Source organism: Coturnix japonica, unplaced genomic scaffold (assembly GCF_054131305.1).
Source record: "Coturnix japonica strain WE unplaced genomic scaffold, WE-NBRP24 Scf046, whole genome shotgun sequence".
Classification (NCBI taxonomy): Eukaryota; Metazoa; Chordata; class Aves; order Galliformes; family Phasianidae; genus Coturnix; species Coturnix japonica.
The window spans coordinates 406461-431710 of NW_028188949.1; the positions used below are offsets into that span (position 1 = coordinate 406461).

The 25250-nt window shown below is 39.7% G+C and overlaps 1 protein-coding gene across 1 annotated transcript in view; it reads left to right on the forward strand.

The window, feature by feature from the left end:
* LOC146752319 (cytosolic carboxypeptidase 4-like) overlaps positions 1–25250 on the forward strand; it is a 91145-nt gene that overhangs the window by 14455 nt on the left and 51440 nt on the right. The window contains exons 2-4 of the mRNA XM_085532006.1: positions 16108–16237; positions 20596–20727; positions 23870–24046. Of these exons, the coding sequence (XP_085388132.1) occupies positions 16108–16237; positions 20596–20727; positions 23870–24046 (439 nt within the window). The remainder of the gene's footprint in view (positions 1–16107; positions 16238–20595; positions 20728–23869; positions 24047–25250) is intronic.

Here is a 25250-nt window from a genome sequence, read left to right on the forward strand (position 1 = left end):
GTCCGTAAATTGTGTTAGAATACTTGGTAGCAAGGAGCATACTGAAAATGAGATTCTTTTCAATATTTGTGTCACTTTGCAGAAGACAGAGAAAGAAGTATTGTCAAAGGACAAGTGTGTGCTGTTTTTCTTATCTTTCTGGGGCTTTGAGGTGAACGAGAGTTTGTCTGGCATTTTCTCTTGGATTGTACTCGGATAAGCATGTGGCACTACTTGGATTTACAGCATGAACTTTAAGCCAGAACCACCATGCTGCAGAAACTTCACAGCCATAGGAGTGCAGTGTGAATATCTTTTCCACTGAAAGACCCGATTCCTTGTTTGTAACCCTGCAGTGAAGCTGATGGAAGAAGCTCTAAGCAAAGTGCTGGCTCTCTATGTGTAAACAAAACAGCACTGAGAAATCCCCCAAGGTCCAAGCTGTTGGTTTTTCTTATGATTTATACCTTCTCAGTTATGTGAATAGAAACGTAAATATTTACCCTATCTTTGATTGTTTTCTTCACTATCTCAGCATACATTTTCTTTCCTTGAGGTGCCCCCAAAGGGAGTGAAATCCCAATTTCTTTGCAGTTCAGAGTCTCTTTTATTTTTGTCTTTTATTTCTTAGCAGAAGTCTTTCTTTCTGTTTGCACTTCAGCTTCTGCCCTTTGTGTGCTGCTTTCCTGCTCTTCCTTTTTTACTCATTTTTTGTTTTGCTAATCCACTGAGATTATTGAAGCATCACATGTCGTTACTGGTAGGTACTGTCCAGAACTCTTTCCAACCCTTTACTTTGTTCTTGGCCAAATATAGCTCGATATTGGCCTATGGTCACAGTTTTATCTCTATGGAATCCATCCATGCTGTCAACTATAGAATCTCTGTCCTAGTAGTTCTTTAATATTTGGAAAATAATTCATCTTCATTCCTATTCAATGCAATGGACTGTATCGTATTTCTTGAGTAGCTTTGTTCCCCATTGGCCTATTCTGTTACAATATTTTCCCTATTACTTATGTAGGACTGTTTTATATTAAATAATAGAGAGCGTTAAGTGGTTTTGTTATTAGTGTTCAGAAATCGTTAGTGTAGCTTATGCTCTCCTCAGACCCGAGTTTAGAAGATATAATCTGTAGTTTTCATTGCTGTGGCAGTTTCCCTTCATCAGCAAGGAAAAAACAAGTGGTGCTTGTAAATTCTCTGTCTAATAATTCAGTGATTACGATATTAGTAACATGTTGTGCAAAACAGGTGGTGGTGGGAGGAAGAACTAGAAGAGAAGAGAAACTGTCAGTCTTGAAAACGGCAGTAGATTTCTTTGTTTCTCCTCCTTGAAACTCATTTGGTTAAGTGAAGTGGGATTGGGTTTGATCGCTTGTTTGAAAAATCACGTTAAATAATCCATTTATCTGCGGGATGTGTGGAAAGGCCTCTGGATTCCATGACTTACTGTAAAGAGCTGTGGGGTTTCACTCTTGGCAACTGCATTTGATGCCACTCATCCCAAATAGGTAAAACGTACCTCAGTGGGGTAGGAAAAGATCTTGATATCATTTAAAAGCCACACTGTGGGGTTTATTTAGATAAAATTAACCAGTATATGCCTTTTTTTTTCCCCCTCTTTCTTTCTATTTTTTCTTCCAGTCGTGCGATATGAATAAAACATTTGCCTGTGTGGAGCTGATTGTAACGCAGTGTTCCTATTGCTTCCAGTAGGGATTTGAGAAGGAAGTTGCTTTTCATATACAGTCCTATCTGGTGGTTAAAAAGATAAACGTCTGGTAGGGAAGATGAATTGTTTCCATATATTTTTCGGTTATATTTCTTAATGGGGCACATTTAAGAAAGAGATGATTGTGTTTATGTAGAATGATGTGTGTCCTATCTGTGGTACATCCAGGTGTTTGAAGGTCATTGATGGATCAACCCCCTAAATGTGAGGCTTCTCTTTGAGCAATACTTTTCACAGTCCATAAGCGTTTCTTCACTGTGGCTTTGAAGTGTACTGAAGATGGTTATTGTTGTTGGAAAGAAGGCATCTTTTCTTTAAAAACGTACAATGTAATGGAAGTTGAAAGGAAGGTAGAAAAGCACAGTGAGGAATTGACAGGCAGCTCTATCTATCACATGACAGTTGTACTCTAACAGGACAAAAGTTGACATTTGCTACAGTCATATTCAATAGGCGACACTGAGTGTCAATATGGAGCTCTGGGCAGTCGTTATAATGGCTATGAGTGGTAAGGGAGAATGACATTTTTGATCTGTTTACTGAGATCATCTTATATCCAGAAACTGAAGGAATAAGAATCTCTACGACTTGGCTCTAAGTAATTTATTTTCATTTACTCCTCTTATTAATAGAAATCACTTCTTTTAACATGCACCATAATGCATTGAATGACAACAGTGATATCTTTGGCAGATTCTGAGCCTACAAATGTACTGGAAATGCGTGTTCTGCTGGAAAATCAGACAAAATAGGAAGATACTGAGTTGGTGAACTTTCTTGTTTGCGTTGTTACAGGAAATGATTAAGGAAAACCAACTGATGGCCTTTTGAGTCGCATTCTGTGAAGCATCTCTAGTGCCATCAGCATGATGGGGAAATTGGTCAATAAAGGGGCAGTGGCTTATGGTTGCATTCTGCTTCCCCTGCATTCTGCTGTAGATCTACCATTGCTCTGCTGTAGTAAGTGAAATTAGTTTGCAGGCTGGTAGCGTTACTGGTAGTGTAACCCAATTGTGGTGTGTAAATTCCCCCATTTCCTTTTTTATCTTCCTTAAGAAACTGTAAACTTTATTTGTCAACCAGTCAGAATCTCTCAGTGAAACATCTGGCTGAAACAACTGCTAGCAGATAAAACAAAAACTTCATCACTGCTAAAAACAAGTAGCAAATGTTGTGTATGTGAGGATAGTGATGATAAGGGACCATTTCCTTTGGGAACAACAGAAATGAGGGATGTACCGATGCTTTCTTGCCATTCCAACTTTTGCTAGGACCTGATGTGTACACAAGTGTGCTCTGTTAGAGGATATTAGAGGATATATATTTGCTGTTCAGGAAACCTTCTCTGATAATCTGGCTTAGCCCAAGCCTGGGGTGAGTTTCCCTGCTCCATTTTTTGTTTGTGCTGATGCTTTTTTGACTCAGGGTAAATGGCAGATGAACTGACCCTTCCACTCTATGGCACTATGGTTTTGGTTGTGCATGAGTCATCTACTGGTATTCAGTACTTGGTGGGATGTGACCAGAGTCCTTCCTTACAGTGCTAGCTGATTTTTAGCCCAGGTTAAGTATCCATTAAAATGTAGCCCATGATCTCATGCATAAATGCAAGGCACATCTTCTCCAAATGTAGTGTGGATATTTTCTGTGTGGACATTCTGAGTGTAGTTTGAAACATAGATAAGTGATCAGGTTAATGGAGCAGCAAAGGGATATATGCAGTTGCAAGCAGAGAGCTAGATAATAATAATAAATCAGTAAGAAACTAAAATTCAAACATCTCTCTTCTTTGATTGCCATTAAGGGATTGTGGCCATTCAATCAGTGGATATACTTTGCATTTGATGAAATCCTGGGATGTGCGTGTAAATAATACTTTGAAAACGTAGTTGACTAAACTACAACTTAAAAGACACATGATTTGACTGTACTGATTTCTATTATTCCTTTGTTCAAATGGCATCTCCCATATTACTGCTGCAGCAAAGCTCTCTCTTCAGAGAGCTTGTCAGTGGTATCATTGCTTCGAGTGCCTCAAGGGTTCTTCTCCTTGCTCTTCCCTTTGCCAACTTTCAGTCACATCTATGACCTCAGCAGGAATGTTATTTGAAGCAATGGCAGTGCTTCAGTTCTTCTAACAACCCTCTGCTAAATCATTTCCCTGAACTCAAAATGGCAATGCATCTGAACCACCGATGGACTTAGTGAAGGGAAAGTATGGGAGAGTTGGGAAGGGCTCAGCCAGATGCCACAGTGAAGCAAAGCTATTGAATATGTGATCATGCAAAAGTATCTTAGCTTCTTCCACCTTTGCCAGCATCTTCAGATGGAATTATCTTAGACGTAAGCTAGATGAAGGAGGTGCATGCACCCTAAAGGGTATATTCAGAAGTATTTCTCATCAAGTATGACATAATATTGAGGAAGAAGACATAAGTCTGTACTTTTGCATGTAACTGTCAGGCTGTTAATTTGTCCCTAGTATCTGTGAACCATCCAACACAGCTACTCTTTTAGACAGCAATCAGTACTCAATGCCACATAGACAGGAAAACCCTAACAGATAAACAAGAGAAAAAGGCACCTGCTTGTTCTGTAATCATTGGAAACTTGCTCAAAGTTGGAGTCATGAGGATTTCCTCTGAGATGTGTCTACTCTGAAATTCAGCTATTATCTTTCTGTTTGAAACCATTATGCTTAGGAGGTCACCTCATCACCTCTTCCAGTGGCGTAAAACCACGTTCTTGTGATATCTTCCAAGCAAGTCCTATTCACCTGACTGAGCTGGGAAGCGCTAGAATGAAATAATGCTCAGCAATTTTGAACCATTCCAACACCCACAAAATTTGTGTTTTCCTAACGTTTGCACACAATTGCAGTTACTGCCTTTTTTGCGAGGCAGCAGCTGGGGGCTGAGAGCAGGCAGCTGCAGCCTGCCACAGCCACCGCTGGAGTGCCTGCACATATAAAAATGATGGAACATCCAGCCCCGCAGTTCCTTAATTGCAGCTGGGATTTTGCAGCTGTGGAGTCATACCATGAGAAATACATTCAGTGCTGCCATTCAATGAGCATAATTTTGGGGCCAACAGATTTGCTGTGTGAGAAACGAGCTCTATAAGGCCTAGTTCTTCCTCTTTCTTTTTACCTTGTTGCTATCTCTGTTAGCTTTCTGTTCCTGGTATTTTGCAGCACTCAGGGCTAGAGATAAGCGTCTGTCACGCTATCCACCACTAAGGAACTGCTGCTCAGACTGTGAGGAGGTTAAAAAAGTGTTACACCTTAAGAAGAATTAAAGATATTTAGCATTTCACAGCACTATATAGCACTATTAATTATATATATTTGGAATTAAGTTGTTCAAGAAAGGTGGAAGGCTGAAGTTTTTTTCTAGGTCTTCTGCTTCAGGCAATCAATGACTTTGCTTACAAATACACTATAAAGATAAGAAGCTGAGAAAGCACTAATTTACCTAAATTCAAACAGTAACAGCTGAACTACGTTGTTTATATATATAGGAGAAAGATAACTTAGATCTTAAGGTCTTTCCTTTGTTGGTGTTTATTCCTCAGTGTTTTTACAGCCACGGTCAAAATAATTTGCAACATTTATTCCAGTTGATCAGAATGGCCTACTTGAATTTGCACATTGATTTTTGTAGAGGATATTTCTATGAGCTTATCGGTATTGATTAAATGTTATGCAGCTGAGTCTTTAATCTCTCCTGGGTCTGAGAGGGGCGGGATAGCTCAAAGTACAAGGAGTCCTGGAGAAATTCAGAAGAGAAAAACACTATCAGATAACATCAGAAATATTCCAGAGCCTCGTTAGCCTTCCTGCCTCTATTTATGATTCTAAGCACATGGCGTGTTTCTGTTTCAAATCCATCTTCAAACAGAGAATTTTATTCCCCTGTACTTCCCTTCCATGTCATTCTGTGGATAGAAATGCTATGGATGCCCTCCACTGAAAAATATGGTTGGAAGTTGCGTCTAAGGTTGTTTCTTTGCAGTGATGAAATATTGGTCTTTAGAAGGCAGTTTTGAAGCTCTTTTGGTTTAAAGTTGGTGCTTAGCACAATTTCTCCTTCGTGGCATAAGTAGTATTGCCCTGTATGATGCACTTAGCAATAAATCAGTACTGTTATTCACCTGTTAGGTCTGGAAGGTCCATCAAGAATTAAAACATAGAATCATGGGCAAACCCTGCTTTACCCATGAGGTGATGAAAACTGTTTCTCGTATTAGAGAGAAGAAAACTGTAGTGCTCGGTCATTAACTTAAGTAAAGGTAGACAGTATGGTCCTACTCCTTGTTTAGTGACTGAGCATGTAGAGCAGCCAGCAGACACATGTTGTTTAGTGGCACTGTATCAGCTTTTAAACATGGACCTTTGAAGTAGAAGAGCTATAATGATCCAGTGGTCCTATTAGTGTTCTTATCTTGTACCCTTTTCTCCATGTCTAAATGAGAGAGCTTACTGTGCTGCCCTTTGCTATGTCGTGAGTTATTTCAGCTTTTGATCAGAACCTGAGGTTTTGACTCACTGACGCAGGACAGTGCTTCTAATCTGAAAGTTTTTTAAGTGCTTTATTACCAGAATTGGATGCCGATCATTGATTTTCTTCATAAGTGTCTTCAAACCCATTGATGCCCAAATATCCTTAATTCATTACCCTTCAAGAGATTTTTCCTCTACTTCAATACATTAAAAACAAGGGAAGGGAAGGAAGAGCTATGCAGAAACTCACCAAAATACTTGGAAAAGTTCTGTGTCCTCCATTCTAGAATATTGCTGATATATTCTGATACGTAAAGCTTCCTGATTCAATTGAAGAACAGAGATAAAAACGAATAGTAAGGACCATAAATTAGTTGCCCTGATCCAATATGTTTTAGGAAGCTAGTTAAGAATTTCCTGACTTTGGAAGATGCTGAGTGCTTGCAATTCTATTGAACTTCAATAGGCAGTGATGAGTAGCTCCATATTTTGAAAAATCAGGTCATTTATTTCAGAATTCAAGTAACTTCACTTTACAAATCTGTTTCAAGAGGGATTTTTTTTTGATCGTACGAGCCCCCAATTAAAATTTGCCAATTGCTATGGAAAAAAAAAAAACAGCTTAGATTTCTGCTCACATAAGTATATAAGAACCGCTTACATTTGTTCCTATCTACTGTCCTAGTTTTTCTTTGACTTTTGTTTTTTTCCACTAGAATCTTCCAGCAAAACTGCTGCACTTAATGTGTTTGCCCTGGTTTCTAAGGCAGATCTCCCCTCAAATTCAAATCCTTTTTCTTAGGAGTCTTCATTTTTCTCTATGCGCCCTCACTTTTCTTTGCCAGCTTTACTTACCACTTGCGTGGCATCTCTTAAACACTTGGCCCAATCTCACCATTATGTGAGTTTCCCTGGAGAATTGGGTCTGTTTTGTTTTGTTTTATAGCGATTTTATCAGTTACTGCATTTTATATGGATATTTTAATTTTTTTTTTTCCTGAATGTTTTGCAGACATTTACAAGCCCATCAGGTTTCTCCAGTGAATACTTTATTTTAATAAGTGGGTATTGAATGCTTCGTTTAACTTTACTATTGTGCAGTGACCAGAGACACTGTGCTTGGATGAGCAGTTACGTAAGTGCAATTTGTTTTAGTGCATCTTTTCGTATCAGAATTAGCATTCAGTTGAGCTTTGAAGTCATGTAGTGCATAAGCATAGGGGGAAAGTAAATAAAACAACTTAGTGCATCTGCAGATATAACCCCAAACTGATTTACTTATCTGTGCCTGCTCACTCTGCTCAGTGACAGATCAGTCCCTCAGATGCTTTTCTAGTGATGGTAGAGCAGCGGTTGCCTGATCTCTGAGGATGCATGGAATGCGTGTCTAGTTCAATAGAAGACATGCATTTCCCTTCAGAGTCAGGTGGAATGCATAACTTGAAAATAAGTCTTTTGTTGTTTTTTCAGTGTTTTGCTCTGGCTTTTTTTCCTATTTTGACATGGAAACTGTATTGCAAACAGACCTGATCTGTAACTATTGCTTATCTCTACAGAAAGGAACACTTATTGCAAAGAAATCAAATTGTTTCATAGGAATTCGTGACTGTTCAGTGGACTAGGCAGGCAGAGCTGGAAATTCTGTGTTCAGAAAGGGGAAAAGCTTGCATTCATGTATATGATTGCTGAGTAACCTGTGAGGAATTATTACTTCATTGCGGGGAGATTGTATTTGTCATGCAAGTAGCCTGTGAAGTTAGTAGGCATCGTCACACAACAGTGTATATATCCTGTTATAGCGGGCATTTCCAGTGGAGCTGTAGGCATCAGTAGCAATATGATCACAATCATATTGGTTTTAAGGCGTGACTGTAAAAAGAAAGGGAGAAAAGTAGGAAGAAAGAAGGGAAAGCTCCTCCAATGTGAGTGATTAGCAAAGTCTAGTGTTACTTTAACTGTGCCTGCCATGGAGAGGGTGGTTGACAAACTGTGTTCTTGGGTTTGTGTTATTTCATAAGCTACCGCTCAGCATATTTCTGGTAATGGTGCTTTGTCAGTACTCTAATTTACTGACGGAGGAAGTATAGTATGTCTTCATATATGTCAACCTGCAGTCAGTTCCAGCATAAATCACATCACAGTCTCATGTACTGAGATCTCTGCTCGTGCTGCTGTCAGTTTGCTGAAACAAGTCTGATACACAGATCTTTGCAGGCCCCAAACTGAAAAGGGACTCTAGGTTTCCAAAATTGGTTTGTCTTCTGAGGTAGGCGCACAATGTCCTGATCAATGACTAGCAGGAAGCGGGATGTTACAAGCTGGACAAAACCTTTTAGATGATGCTGAACATGATTAGACCAGGATGATGTTAGTGATGGTCCAGAAGGGAACTGTATCATAATATCTTGGACCACAGTCCTTGTGCAGTGTTTGTTTCATTACTCTCATTACTAAAACAAAAGTGCAACGGTTCTTCAGCACTCACTGACAATGTTTTTGGATTACTCCAATTATTCTATAACTTATTAGCAGAATATTTCTGATTCGTAGCATCTGTTCTGAGGTCTTTTCCTCCCATTCTAATTAACATCTTCAGTTCGCTCTTGCCTGTAGGAATGAGTGCTACCTACTGGACTATGGGGCTGCATAAGGATCCTAGGAAAATTGAACAGATCTGAAGGTATCTCTGCACATTCTATTTATTTTTTATTCTTGGCCTCTACACAAGGCTCTGCTTGTAGTTCTTATTATTGATCTATGATGCCACACTTTGCTCTTATGTGTCACTTAGTTGGGTTTAAATTTTAGAACAGTCATCTGGACAATGTATTTCTTAGTGTTCATTTGTATATGGAGATTGCACTGATATAACTACCCGATATTTAAATCAACTCAATTAATGCAATCCATATGTGAGCAATTAGCTTAAGTCAGTTAAGAACCTTTCTTCAGGTATATGAATGTAAACCATATTTAAATTAAGAAAGTGAACAATGCAAGACTTAGAAGCAGGCTGAAGGACATTACTTCAAAAGTAAAATGTTAGTTATTCAGTCCTTTGTCTTGAAACCTCTGGTTCTGGTCTTAATTTTTCACTGATTTGCTACCTTGTTGCATGAGTGTCTTCACTTTTCAATATTTGTGCCTGCAAAATTAGGATCTGCTGAAAGAGTTTGTAGGAGGATGAGGCTGTCTTAAAGAACTGTTTTCTCCCCATGGTAAACTTAAGCTTTTCAATGAGTAATAGTCAAAATTGGAGCCAAATCTTCCCATTTAAAAACATCATTTCCATTTGGAAATGTCATTGCAGTGCCATCTGGGAGTTGCTTGGCTGTCCCGTTGTCCTGGCTTCACCTGCCTCCCCTGCTGCATCTTAATTTGTGCATCTTACTGAATTAGTGTTGTCAGCACTTTAAGTTGTGTTGTAGGACACGTGGCCCAGACAAAGAGGCGCTTTGGCAGAGAAGAATGAGTACCTTAGAATCCTTAAGTGCACATATTCTGCCATATGCTGAGGGCATCTCTTAAACAGTTTAACATTCTGAACTGGCCAATTTGAAGTTTTGATGGAAAACTCCAAGTTTTGAAGAGAATGAGCTGAGGAAAAGCTATGATTTCCAGCAGGAAGCAGGTACTTGTTAAAAGAAAAATCTTGAGTTGAAAATTACTTTTTCCAGTCAGAACTAGTGACTAAAAATTCTGTTTTGGGCTTTCTTACCAGTGAGAAAGTATTTGAAGTTGTTGCAAAAAGGGTCTAAAGATGACTCAATCTCATGGTAGGTGTCAAGAAACTTTCAGTTTTTAGGTGCTTCCTGAATCCTTATTTACTCCTCCACAAAACAGTACAGATCATCATAACTTGCATTTTCCTCATAAATGACAGTGCAAAGTGTCACCAACTGCAGGTGAATTTGTTCTCATATTTGATAGTTACTGTTGTTGCAGCTAAAATAGTAGAAATCTGATGAGCGTCCTTTCATGTGGAACTGAGGAGGTAGTTTAGCTGTGATAAGGCTGTTAACTCACCTTTTCAGTAGGTCATGTGAACTTCTTGTCTCATTTGATTATGACATTGACAGTGTTAGCTGGGAATGATGCAGATCTCATTCTGTGTCTAACTGGTTTGTGACAAAGTGCGGCTTAATGAAATGTGTCCGCTGAGAGAAAAGGAACTCTCCTATCAGAACAAAGACAGAGACACAGTTACACGGACCAAAAGGAGAAAGCACAGACTAAATCATTTATCTTGGGAAGGAAGAATTGTCCACTGTAAAAAAAATCAGTCAGATGTAGAAGGTGAAACTCTGAAGGCTCGTTATGCTAATTAGCATCAATGCTCTGATGTGGGTAGGCAAGAAGAAGCTGATGGAGTGGTGCTTTAGAACACCATTTGCTCAAGAGGAAGTACAACACATCATGGATTCATTAATCTGTGCTGAAATGGAAAAGTCTTTGAGCAGCAGTGGTCTAAAGTGGTCAGGATCTTTCCAGTGGCCTTGTTCAGTTGGTTGGCAGCCAGATAGTACGAGTGTCATCTAAGAGATAAGCTATGATCAGTAGTGAATTGTTAGCTGCAGTAATGTGGATGGAAACTGCTTTGGTCATTGGTGCCTGTATATATGCCTTGCAGATATTCACCTATATTTCACTGTGAACAAATGAAAATCTGGTAACTTCAATCCCTGAACAAAGAAAGAACATTGCCCCCTTTGTTTCTTGAAGTAAATGGGGAAGGGATCACATTTCTTCAGTGAAACCCCGTGGCTTGCCAAGATGCCCAAGTGAGGTATCCCAGAGGGAACTTTAAGCAGCTCACTTAAATGATGGGAAAGAAGTTTCACTATGAAATTAATGATGCAGCCCAGAGCACAGTAGGAAAACACCTTGCCCTCTTTTTCCCCATCTTTGATTCCAGCTGTAGAGTCCTGTAGTGCTTATCTGTATATTTATCTGCTATAAAATGAAATGGATTATATGAAGAGCTCTACGAAGCAGTACTCAGTACTTCAACATTTCTCTAATGCAATTAAGGCAGATATTTCAGAAAATGGAAGACTGTTAGTTGCCATAAGCTGGTGTTTCATTGGATTGCACACAGTTTAAAGCCTCCAATATTGCTGTTGTTGTGGGGGCTTCCTGTTTCTAGAATGACCATAGACATCGCAGGGCAATGCTGTAATGCAACGACTAGATGGCATTGGATGAGCATCTCCATGGAATAAATGTATGGTGAATGTAGTCAGTTCCAGCGCATGGACTTCAGGCTGTAAAAAAATAATTCTATTTCTGTCACATCTTCCTTTTAATTATGAGGGAGGGCTTTACTGGTTCTGCTGCTTTCCAACATCACTGCCTTGTTCTCTGAAAAGGTTAACAATCAAGAAAATTCACGATTCCACCTGCCCTCTCCACATGTACTCACATCTCAGGTTGATCTGAGCTTTCTTAATTGCAAGACCAAAACACCTTAATGCAAATATTCCTCTTGCTTCCATCCTGGGTAAGCAGTAGTTATTTATAAGTCCAGCATGCTGTGTCTGTCTGAGGCTGCCACATGCTGTTCAACGGCATCCTGATGTTTACTTGTGCCTACTTTCCTTTATAGATATTCTTATCCTGTGCTGGTACTGCTGTCTGCTTTTAAGATGCACAGTGAATGGTGATGGTGAGGGACAATGCATCCCTTTAGATTTCATAGTTCACTGTGCCCCAGGTGCTGTTATTATCAGTCCTGACATCATTCATTTGATATGATGGGCCCTGTCTTTCCATTTATCTGTAATGGACAGGAGATTTTGAATCATTTTATCTTCCAAGCACAGCAACATCTTTTCTTTAAAAAGTGACTTTCCTCTCTTTCCACTTCTCGCTTTCTTCCTGGTCTAATATCTTGTGCATTACATTTATCCCCCCCATGTCTTTATTTCATATTTCCTTTTCCCTTTTGTTTTAGTGTTTTTTTTTTGTTTTGGTTTGTTTTGTTTTTTGGTGTTTGTTTTCTTTTTTCCCCTCTCCTCCCCATGTGTTCCCTTCTCTCTTTTTCCCCTCTCATTTTTCTTTCCATGCAGGGCATCGAACCAGTCTTACAGCAGCCAACTGAAGGGTTCTGTTGACAATATCAGCCTTGGGTTAGGACTAGTTCATGTCTCCCAGTCCAAAGACATTTCAGAATTCAGTACAGTTGGAAGCTGAGGCGCTCAGGGATCTTTTGCTTTGCTCTTAAACCAAGCAGACCTAAGGGTGAGAGAAAAAAAGAGGATGAATCTTCATTAAAACTTGATGTCAGACTTCGAGGTACAAGATTAAAAGCAAGGTCTTAAAATTGCAAACAGACTTAAAATATCATTCTGTTTTTAACTGAATAGGCCCGTGCTTTAGCAACTTAACCTCTTTCTCATTAACTCTCTGTGAGGTGTCCCTGCCTTCAGAGCAAGGTCTAATGCTTCTCTTAGAAGTGCATTTACTGCCTGTGTATTCAGAAGAGAAAACTCAACCTCATCTTTATGACTGTGGTGTATCAATTTGAGATTTTAAGGATCTGGCTTTTTTAGAGTAGTTCTCCCATTTGCAGTTCAGAATGACTACCTGCCTTTATACATCTTTAGAGGTGCGGCTTGCAGAGGTGCAGGAGTATTACTGATGATGTGTACTGATATTTGAAACCAACAGTCATCAACAAATTCACCTGTGGTTGAGTTTTCTTTGCTCACAGCCAGTCACAGGAGAGCTGAGCGTGTTCCATCAAATCTTTGCTTCAGGGTGTGGGCTTGACTACTTTCTGTTCATTTTCCAGGGCTGCATGGCACTAGTATATCTGAAAGGCAGACAACCCAAGCGTTTCTTTCCTCAGACAGTTGTGAGTGCTGGGTGCTTTGCTGTGGATCACTGTGGCAGTGTTTTCTGGCTACGTACGTTTTTAGAACACCTTAGTTATGCTTTGAGGGTCCCATCTTCTACCAGCTCTGTGGCTTTTCCTGAGTTATTCTAGAACTACTTACAGAAACGTTACAGCCCCAGAGTCTGGAGAAGGTCAAAAGTGTTTGGTCTTGATTGGTGGGAGAGATGTGTGATATTTACACAAACTACTTCAAATTGTGGAACTGATCCTTTCTACAGTAGCACTAATGGATCGTGTATCTCAAAGGTTGTGGCCGAACGTTTAATGGAGCCACTTCAGTTCTTATGTAGAACAAAGGAGCAAATAGTTTCCTTTTTTCTGTGCTCTGGTAGTCAAGCAGTACCCCAGGAGGCAGCTAACAGCTGTCCCACATGCTGACCCCCGTCAAAGAACTGTTTAAAGGTAGAAAAGGAGGTAGAGCTATAACAGAAGTTCAATCCAAAGCATCAGACTTGTGAGCAAGAGAAATACAATTTAATTACGGGTAATCTGTTTAGAGGTAGAGGTGGGGTTTCCTTTACTCTATTGGAATTCCTTGTGGCAAACATTTTCATCACTTGGTTTGAGCTGCTGGGAGTCCCATCCAGGCTGTCACGTAGTCTCACTAATGCTGCAAAGGAGAGAAGACATAAAGCACTTAAAGCAAATACAGTAGCTTGGAACTACGTTGTGAGAAATGCCTTTGGTTTGAGAAGTGAATTTCATTAAATCTTGCCAAATGTAGAAAGCCAGTCTCAGCTTTCCAGTCTCTTTATTTGCTATCAGCACTTGAGATCAGCTTAATATTTTACCTTCACCCTTGGATGCAGAGCATAACGGACAAAACCATTATCTGCGAATGTCATCGCTATTAGGAGAGGAAGAGAAGGAGGAAAGGAGCAAGGGAACAGAGCTGGTGGGGATCTCCAAAAATAAACAGCCTATAACAGTATGGTCAGAGGGAGTGAGCGAGGTTGGAAAAATCAGTGTCTCATAATTTAATTAAAGTTCTGCATCTCCTTCAGAGCTATGGCTACAGGCTGCCAGGCAGAGGGCTAATATCTAAAGGTCATTCGAATGAGCGAAGATACTAATCACTGGAGGACAAAACTGAACTCTGCCTCCCAGTTCTTGCCTTCTTGGTGAGATTTTACCTTCCTTCCATTATAAATTAGCCTGTGAATGTCATGGGGCAATTGAACTGTCATAGAGTCTCCTCTAGGAAGAACCTCCTTTTGTATCAGAATGATGGAATTGGTAAATTGCAACATGGGCAGAGTAAAGACTGAAGAGTGAGGGTACTGTGACCTATGAACATGTCAGCATGCTGTGTACAAGATGTGCTTGTGAACCAGCCCTACATTCCAGACCACAGTCCATAGCAGAATCTAATGCTGCAATGAGAAACACTGCAATGCAACAGGATCGATTAGTTTTTCTTGCCTCCTTTTCTAAGAGAACATCTAATTTCTTCTTGTGTTCAGAAAGAAGAATAATTTATATATATATTTACAAACTGGCTTTTTGTTTAGTGACTTTTAGAATGGAGTTACGCCTGCTGGAAGGAAACTGTGTATGCACACAAGTTCTTGGCAGAAATACACTTGTAAATCTCAGCTGAGCATCTGTTCTCTTGCAGGTCAGGAAAGGTGAGCCTGCAGGTAACTTTGCCTGAAGGGCTATTAAGAAACATAACAGAAACGGTCATGTTTTTACATAGAATATTTGGTAGAAGCATTCAGTGACTTCTCATGCTTTTGTTACTGGCAATATTTTTCAGCTTTCAGAATGAGCAATGTAGCAGCTGTGGGTTATGAGGAAAAAAGGGAATTCAGGTAACACTGAAACTAGAGTAAAGTCAGAATGAGTCTTGTGATGTTGCCAGAAACCCCAAGATGGCATCAGAGACCTTGTTTTTCTCCATTAGAAACGTATGACATTTTTAGTGGATTTTATTGTTTCTTTGTTTTCCTTTCTTAACCAGTTCTCCATTGTATCTAGTATTTTTTGAAGTATTCCAGCCTTAAGACCTTTTTTCTGCAAGCATTATTTGCAAGGCTCACTGATAACGCTGGATGCAATGCACCCCAGTTGCAATGCGAGATTCTATCTTCAGACCGCCAGATTGTGTCCCCAGGAATACATCTGTACTTATTCTGTGACTAGGAGGCTGGAACAGCAAAGCTGGATGTAACTCTGTAGCTAGAAATTTGTCCAGTACTTACAATAATTAGGCTCTGCAGTGCACACAATCACTAATGAGGGAAATTAGTCAGATTCTGCAAAATTGTACAATGATGTGCTGCTCCTTACAATCAAATATCCTGCAGATTTTTTCACTGATCACTGAGTCAGGAGCAGAATATTTTCAATCCAACTAATGAAAACACTTTCTCAGTGCAAATCTAGGATCCTTATTTAGCTTTTTATCCAGTCTTTGCAGTGAATCTAGGTAATTGTTCCACATAATGATGTAGCATGCATCAAGATCTTCTTGATGTGCTTCAGATAGCTACATTTCTCATGAGCGGAGGAGATATCCAGCTCATCTCATTTAAGTGCATACATATTTCAGGCTGGTCGAAGAGATTCAAGCACCTGTCTTCAATTAGAATGAGTAGGAGTTGGATGTACTTATTTGCTGTGGAGGTTTTGAGAAGCCTTTGCTGTGCACGTAAGCTGGGTGAGTTTTGTAGATAGCGCAGAATTTAGAGCGTTTCCGAAGGTAATTTTGTTTGTAAGTGGTCCTGATTGTGTATGTACTTAAGTAAAGGAAAATCTGCATTTATTTTCAGGGCTGTAACTGTCTGAATTCTGGAAGGAAAGGGGATGATAAAATCTGCATGGTGGTACGCACCTCTGAAATGTACCGACTGTTGATTCATTCCAACCCAGTGTTAAAAGTCTTTGATCTGTGTTTTAATTGGCATTCCCCATCTTTGTGCCAGGTCTTGCCAGAATCAGGAACTCTTTGGAATCAACTTTTGTTTGTGATGTGTTGCTTTGTGATTTCAGCCACCGTTGTTCCTTGAGTGGAGATGATCTGAACAGGCAGTGGCTGACTCCCAGTTCTCAGCTCCATCCAACAATTTACCACACCAAAGGTCTTCTGTATTATCTGCGCAGCATCAACCGGGCCCCTGTGGTGAGTAACTCCCTGTATCTTCTATGGGTTATTGCACGCAGATGGATTATTGCAGTTGTGTCAACAGCCCTGTTTTATGGTTAGAGATGTGGAAAGCATACTATACCGCTATACTTTCATCATTGTGGGGTGTTTTTGAAAGTCTTGGGTTATCTACTGAATCTTCTAACCAACTCCAAACTTCAGAGTCTTCGTGCACCTGCAGAGTGAATACAAATTCCTTACAGCTCCTTAGTATCCTCAAAGTACTTCAGCTAAACTAGATATTGTTAGTAAGTTATTGTTATCTTTCTGGCAATGACAGGAGAAATTCTGTGAAGACATAGTCTGAATGGATCATGCAAAAGCCCAAACTGGAGCAATCTGTGCAATCAGAGAAACACAAGTTAGCTTTCAAAATGGTTGAACTTTTCTGCTGCTTCAGTGAGAAGAAAATGACTTTTTGGGGGAACTACCGGAAGTTCATGAGGGGTGATACTACTGGCATATGTCTGGGATCTGTCCCCATCTGTTCGGTCTTGATGCCCAACAGAATGAATAGTTCTGAGACCTCAGGATAAAAAAAAAACACTGATGGTTTCAAATGTTGATGAACAGAATGGAAGTGGATGGAACAGCAAGTTGGCTTCTTATAGCCCCAGTTAGGCAGGAAATGTCCTAAGATGCACTGTTCACTCTGGTCTTGATGAGAAAATCCTCAGACAAGGTGAAAATGTCTGTGAGTTTCTTTAAGTGAATATTTGTGGAAATATGCTATTTTTGGCCTAAATGACAGCCCTGACATCGAGCTCTGCACTCCAAGGAATCTACTGGAAGTTCAGCTTGTATCTGAGAGTTTATTCCACCTACATTTTCTTTGGGTTTTGAGCTACATCTGATCAGTTTTGTTTTATTGTGCTAATCGTATTGGGCCTTTTTAATTTAAATTTATCATAACCATCCCTGTCACATCCAGATGCATGAAGTTGAACATGCGCCCAGTGGAAGTTTTCATCTTGCTGAGTGAAGTAAGACTATTGATCGTATCATGTCTCTCACTCACAGGCAGTATGTCAGACGTGGTAAACTGATTTTTTCTTTGCCTTTGAAGAGTACATTGATTTTGGTTTATACATGCTCGCAAATGTCTTTTCCCAACTCCAGAAGAAGCTGGATTTCTTCTGCCCTGCACTCACTGCCAAGATGCCATGAAGGCAATTTCACTGATAGCCAAATGATTTCTGTGGAGTGAATTAGTTTAATTTATCTTGGGGATGCGCAAGCAGTTTCTTCAAAGGAAAGGAAAGCTTCTTGAAAGTGAAAAGGAAATAACTTTAAAGTTAGCGGCCTTTCAAACCAAACCCATTTTAATTGGTAACTTCAGCCATAGAAAACAGCCATCTAAGTGCTTTATTTGTTTATTTATTTTTGCTTCTCTTGTTGGTTTTGGAAACCCTAGTAAAAGAAGGGGCTGGATACGCTGTAGTATTGCAACTCTCCACTGAGGGTGGTTTCTTTTCAACTGAGAGCAGCGGGAGTATCAGAGAGCTAAGCTTGGGAGCAGCTAGGACTGAAGGGGAAAGAGATGTTGCTTTTTCCCCTTGAGCATTCGTGGTGAGGAAATGTGCAGTTTGTGAATTACAGTTGACAGTGCACTTGCAGGATGCAACAGGAAAAGTGTAGCTCTTACAGAGGGATCAAGCTGCAGCAAAGAGCAAGTTACTTTTGGAGGGGACAGGAAGATGCTGTTAGGGACCAGGAGACACAAAGCGGTGTTTGCTTTTTGAGATATTCTATCAAGGTTGGAAACAGAATCTGACTGCAAGTACATAGCTTTTTGTGAGCAAAGCATCCTAAACGTGTCTACCTCAGCAGTCTGAGATTGGGTCCTCTCACGAAGCTACTAAGGAAAAAAAAGAGTATTTGCATCCATTTTCTGTCTTGCTTTTCCTTTGTTTTAAAAGCTTCCTGATTCTGTGAGTCATGAGGGGGATTGTTTTTGAGTTTGAAAGCAGTCCTTACCTTTGTGGTGCTCAGTGCTGGCACATTACTTTAAATAGATAAAAATTTGCATGTGTGTCTTGAGTCATACCCCAGTGAACACCAGACTTGGAATTTGACTGTGTGTTGGTGTCACAGCTGTACAAGAAGGATAGAGAGAAAAAAGGGGTGGGTAGGTCTCAAGTTTACCTTGTGGTTGCCCAGGCTTAACCCAAGGAAAGTTCTTCATTGGGTGCTGCAACTATAAAATACAGTTTTGTCTTGGCTGAGTGGTGAGGCTTGAGCTACTCTGTAGAATAAAAATAGAGCAGAAGAATGCATTGTAAAAACAAAAACAAAACGATTTGTCATAAACATTGAGAATAACTGCAGTGCTCAGTAAAATTAATTAAAATGTAGGTATATATGATACACAAATGGAATGGAAACATTTCCAGTAGTGTTGACTTCTCTGCTGTGGAGGTGGGTGGCAGTCATGGATTCATCCCATGGCATGAAATAGTGGTGTTACAGAGCCTGGCTTTTACAATGCTTTACTAATATGGAAGGCTTGTTCCAGACTTGTCACTTAAGGATTCACTCTTGAGATGCAGAATTATGGACCTCCTGCTTATCAGGCAGCACAGCTATCTGAGCAGCTGATCATCCCTGTGTGGTTTCTGATAAGTAATCTTTTAGGTAATAATATATGCATCTTGCATGTTAGTAATTCTGTAAATTGGCAGGTAATTGATACCTGGTTGAGCTGGGATCTCTGCCTCAAAATAGAACCACAGCTGTAAAACCTTCTTTGATATTCATAGGAGTAAATTCTAGTTGGTACCTGTGGTTAAACTAATCTATGACTGTATTGCTGGAAGCATAGATGGAACGCTAACTGGAAAAATGCCTGTCATTAAAAGAACCAATAAATGCAGCTGTTTAGAAGGGGGCTTTATGGGATAATTCCCTGTTTTTCAGGCAGTTGCTTGAAGTGTAGGACTGCATAAGCCCCATGTGTTGGACTGGGTGATCCTTTTACAGGTCCTGTCCAACTCAGGATGTTCTGTGGCTATAGCAGTCCTGTTAACTAGGACTTGTGGGATGAATCTGCGTGTGAGTGTCTTAGCATCTCCAATCAACGTGCAGCTTGTCAGAGCAGCTGGAGGAATTTAAATGCTCAGTTCCTTAGGTAATTAAACTTCCTGACTGGCTGCAGCTAAACTGAGTTACTGTATAACTACTAAACAAGCATACTAGGGTAAAACTTGCCTTAACAGTTGGTGGAAGAAGTTGATCTATTCCATCTGTTTCTCTCCTCCTGTCTATGTTTATATAAGAATATGTATCTTTCTTCCTCATCTTTTTAATTGATCCACAGTGCTTCCCTACCTTATGACACCTGTCCCTTTGTCTCTGATAGATGCCTCAGAAAACTATTTAAATGATATCACGATGTTCCTTTCTAATCGGCAATGAATATTGCCTTAAAACAAACCAATTTCTTCTCTTTAGAAATCCTTGTCTTTTCACTGCTGGATTTCTGAATGTTTCTGATAAAGACATGGAGAATATATGTAACAGCAGTGTCTATATTGACTTCATATTCCGGAGGGCAATGAGATTGATTATTATTTAACACTTGGGTCAATATTTTCCTCTTGGGTCATTAAATCGTGATTTTCATTTTTATCAAAGTTGATATGTGCCTATGAAGGCAATCAAAACTTCCATTAAAACCTGGAATGTACCTTGTACCTAGTTTATATGATAGCTGACATGAGAGATGGATTAAATAGATACATTGCGTTGTGTGGAATCAGATTATTTGTCTGACAAAGATAATGTCCCATGCTTTATGTCCAGGAATTCATGTAAGTATCTGACCACATACAATACATTTTTACACAACTGCACAATTACATTTTCCTAAACATTGTGTAGCACAGTTTTTGTGTTTAAAGAAGCCAAGGTGATTAATTGCTGGCAAAAGGTGCAGTTTTAAAATCTCCTGAGGCTAATGCTAGAGTTGAGAAGTCAGAGGAGCCCAACAAATTGCTCCGTTGTATCATAAGTTACCGTGAACTCTCAGGTTCCTCGGTTGGCATGGAATCTTGCACAGATGTCATGTTTATTTCTGCTGTGGACAGAAATGCACCGGTGTTGACACTGGATTCATGAGATCATGTCAGTTCCAATAGGTAAAACGAGGTACGGCTGACTAACAAAGTTTGACACTGATTATAGGCTTGGCCCAGAGCTCTGCTCTGAGTTTGTCTGAAGAGCACTGACAAAGGTGTAATTCCTCACATACAATCCTCTAGTATTTATAGTGTCTGTTGTGAAGAACCACAAAGCTTACTTCAGTATTACAGATTTTGCCTTTCTTTCCTCCCTAGGTGTTCTGTGACTACCATGGACACTCCCAGAAAAAGAATGTGTTCCTCTATGGTTGCAGTATCAAAGAGACCTTGTGGCAAGCAGGTTGCGTGGTCGACACAGCAGTTATCACAGAAGATGTTGGCTACAGGGTAGGTCTGCTTTGTTCCTTTCTACAGTTGTTGGCATATATGTGCACCTACATCCCTCTTTAAGATGAGGTCAGATCACAAGTTCTGTTGGTAGGTGCAAACTTGTCTTGCAGCAGAGGAGTAGAGATCCAGAAAAGTTTAAATGATTCCTACTATCTTCATGCACCAGATATCTGCGAGAATATTGTCAATAGGTGGATCTCTAATTCATTTCATTAAGATGCTGTTTTGTTGTCACTGCCGCTGACTAATAGAAATGTTGTATTTTTGTGTTTTATAAGTTCCAAGTATACATGTGCTTCTCTCACCCTCAACTCACGAGAAGTCCCCGTGGAAACACTTGTTTCACAAGGAAAAGCAGGAAGGGTGCTTACAGTCAGAACATCGCTTGTTGTATTTGAAATCAGTGGGCTTGAAAAGGCTGAGGATAGTTCACTGTTACACAAACAGAATTCAAATGCTGCTTTCAGCATCTGGTGCCTGTCTTGAATCTGCAATGAAGAAACCAAGAGCAAGCCTCCAAGGGTGTCCAAGAATCTGCAGTGGCCTAGATGAAAGGCTTTGTGATTGCAAAATATGGGAAGTTTCTCTCCTTCCTCCCATGAGTAATTGGGGACGATCCTGCTCTCCATGTATTTACTTCCCAAAAACATGAGCAAAATACCTCAAGAAAATTGTGATTTTTGAACAGCCTTTGCTGTAGCCCTTGATTCGTGGGAGAAAGAGGCATTGTTACTTCCTAATACTTGGCCTCAGATGACATGCGTAGCATTGACATTGGAAAACCCAACTTCAGGATTTCTCCTTTTAATCACCATTCCAGGCCCCTTTGACAGTAATCTCTGATGGGACCTCAGTAAAGAATCCTAATTCCATTCTGACCAAATGGGAACGGAGGTTTATGGACATGGGCAGCACCCCCGTTTTTGTGGATGCTAAATCCAGCTGTATGAGAGACAGGGAGCATGGTTAAAGTAATGTGTTGTCATAAAAGAATCCTTTGAAAAGATGCGTTTTCACCCTCCCAGAAATACAATTGAAAGGTAATTAATGAGAAAAGCAGAGGGGAAAGAACTATTAGTGTGAAATCCAGTGAAAGCTGGTAAAATGAAAGGAATATTAAATTCAGATTTGATAATGCTTCTAAATGAGTCCTGACTACAGAGACATTACTGTTACCTGCCAGCGTTTTTATTTAATCAAATATAGAAGACTGATTATGCATATAATTTCAATTGTTTTAAAAACTAAACTGGATTAGAGATCTGATTATGGTACTTCATAGCATATATTTACAAAAATCTGTGTGCTGTTTCAGATAAGGACAGAATGAAAACTATCTGAACCTTCACACGCAGTTTAGCTGGATCTCATGATTGTGTTCAGGATTATAATTGTTTGGGTGACTGTGCTTTATTTTTAACCCAGCTCCAGGAAAACCTGGATGTGTTGCTCGGAATCATAATATTTTGCAGCAAATTGTACTTTGAGGGCAATTCAGAAGCAGTGGATGTTTAGTTCAGAGCAAGTAATCAATTTTAAAGATTCCTCTGTTCGGTATTCTCCCAGGAAAAGGAATGCTGTAGTTCTTAATAGCACACTGTAGATCTTGACTTAAGAGTTAGGCTCATGCTGGTCTCAGGTTTGAAATGTAATCTCTCACTTTGTTCCAGTTATCTGTTCACAAGGTTTTTTTCTGCTGATGAATGGACCTTATAGATCTTTATGTCTGTACCTTACAGAACTGGAAGGGTCCATTCATAGCTATAGATTGGATATGCTGAAAATAACATTTACTTTCTTATTACAGAGGTATGTATGATTATGATGTTTGCAGTGGATATTGCAGAACAGTTTAGGCCAAAGATTTTATCTTCTGCGTCAGTCATCCTTTAAGAGAAGACCAGCTATTAAATGTTATTTTCTCAATTTTGATGAAACCAAGCAGTCCTGTACAGAACTGTGATGTAAAGCTCAACAGAGTGGAACTAGAATTGCTTAGAATCAATCAGTTTCACTGATTGTTATTGGAAAGTGAAATTAGCTGGTTGGCTTTCACTGCCCAAACTGAATGAAATTTGAGGGTCAATGCCATTAGCAATGAGCAGAAACTCCTTCTGTATGATTCCATTCCATTCAGAAGTTTAAGAAAGCTGTCATCAAAGAAATAATGAACGTTCTTATTTTACAAGCTCTTCACTGGATGGTCTTTGGGCATGTACTGGGATGCAAGCACAAAGGTTTATATGCACATATGTGCTTTTGTATGTAAATGCCCAATTTCTACACCGAGTACACCTAGTGTTAAGGTATCTAGTATATACTTTTACAGTTAGCATGAAGAAGTGTTGCATCCACACTGATAGAAATATTTGATAGCGCTGTGTATTAGCAGTGTTTATAGGCTGCTGTTGAGAAAAATGATTTCTAGAATAAGAAAATCACTCAGAGCTAAGAGGTAATTTTACTGAATTTTCATATTTACTCTTTATTGCCGCTTTCTATACAGAGTGCATTCAATGTACCATTTGATCCCAGATGAGAATAGTTTGGTTTATTTCACAATGCAAGATAGTTAAATGCTAAGCTCTATTTTCCTATAATTATCTGTGACCTTCAGTGGGATTATGCATTCCCCTTCTTTGCTGTGTGCTGTGTTCAAACAAAATTCCTCCTATAGCTGAATCCCTTGTCAAATTGTGAGGAGGAGCTGGAAAGGAAAGAATGGAAACATTGTGTGCTGAGCTATGACTGCAGCCCTCTAGGCAGAACAGGAAAATGTAGTTAATGTTGAAGCAGCTTAAAAAATAAAGCTTCATAAGTGACTTCAGCAGTCCAAAACTATAGGATGTGCAAAGACATCATTTTGGATGGGATGTACCAAATGTACTTACAGCATTTTTGTCTGTGACTGGGGACAAAAAAACAAACAAACACAACAAAACATTAGAATATGAAGATTTCACTTGGGATGAAGATGAGACCAGTTTGGCACTAACTGGAACTATCACAGTGACAGTTTCTACAGGTAGCTTTGGTGATACGCGCTTTAAACAGCATAGGCCTCTTGTAGATGTATTTGTGATATAAATGCATGTACATCTGTTTGATTCATTTTCTCATTGCTGATACTTTCTTATAGACTCTTCCTAAAATCCTGGACAAAGTGGCCCCTGCATTTGTCATGAACAGCTGCAGCTTCCTTGTAGAAAAGTCCCGCGAGTCAACAGCCCGGGTGGTGGTATGGCAAGAAATGGGTGTGCTGAGGAGCTACACCATGGAGAGCACGTACTGCGGCTGCAGCCATGGTCTCTACAAAGTAAGTACCTCTTCCAAAGAACTACATGGCACACTCCTTCTAATGTGTGTCTAATGAGCTTGGGAGAATAGAGTGTGCTGTTTTTATGCTGTTTGGTATTGCCAGCTTCCTTCTATAATATAAGTGTAGCCATTCTACTGAGTTTCTTCTCAGTTAAATCCTTCCACGATCCTTCACTTTTAATCTTCCATGCCAGGGAAGTAGGTTCCTTGCTACGAGGTTTCATTTGACAGTGAAATAAAAAGAAATTCCAGTCTAATGCCAAAAATATTGAGCTGAATGAAGGAGTGTTTTTGAGATGATACAGACTGTGTCTTTATAATGGTATTCACAGTAGATCTAAGGTAATTAACATGAATATTAGGAGTCGTACACTTCCTGTTGCAGTCTATCTGGGCATTTGCTTGGCTAAACTTAAGAGCCTGCACTGAGAATTCTGCACTTGGAGTTTGTTACTGACAGCCAAAGGTAGCTCATCTATGAGCTGAAGCCACAGCTTTAACTGTGAACTAAATGGAGCTAAATTTCTTACCAAATGATGTTCCAGATACTGTGGGAAGGGCTGTACTTGTGCTGAGTGCATCAGAGACAGGAGCCTCTTGGCACTTTTTAAGTACATGGTTTGAGCTCTGGTAATTGTATTTAGCTGTACATAATTCTCCACTTGCTCAGTTGGTGAATTCTTTTTGTTCCTTTCCCAAACCTGTTGCTTTCCATGGAAGGGATTCTGTGCTCCACCTTATTTCTCCCACTAGGGAGCAATCCTTATCTATACAGCATTAATATGTGGTTAAGGATCCGAAAAGACCCTTAAGGAAAAAGCCATTGTTACAAATAACAATTAATAAGACGTTCAAATTATTCTTTGCAAGTTCTATGTAAATCCTTTTACATTCCATAGAATGTGGCCAGCAAGTACTCAGCTACTGTTTTAACAGTGCTCTACTATACTCACATCATTTCTTAGATAGAAAAGGCAGAAGAAATATCTGAAGATGGTTTAAAGAAAGAGAATATAACTGCCCTGAGCATTACACCTAGTGCTCCCTACTCTGAGAAGTGCTGATGGGGTGCAATAGGTACCACAGGTTGTGGTGGGGTTTTAAATTTCCTTCAGACAGTGGGGAGAAATTCTACCTTGACTAATGTCAGTGGCAAAACTCCTAGTGATCTCCATGGAGAATTTAACTCATTTCCTAGATAA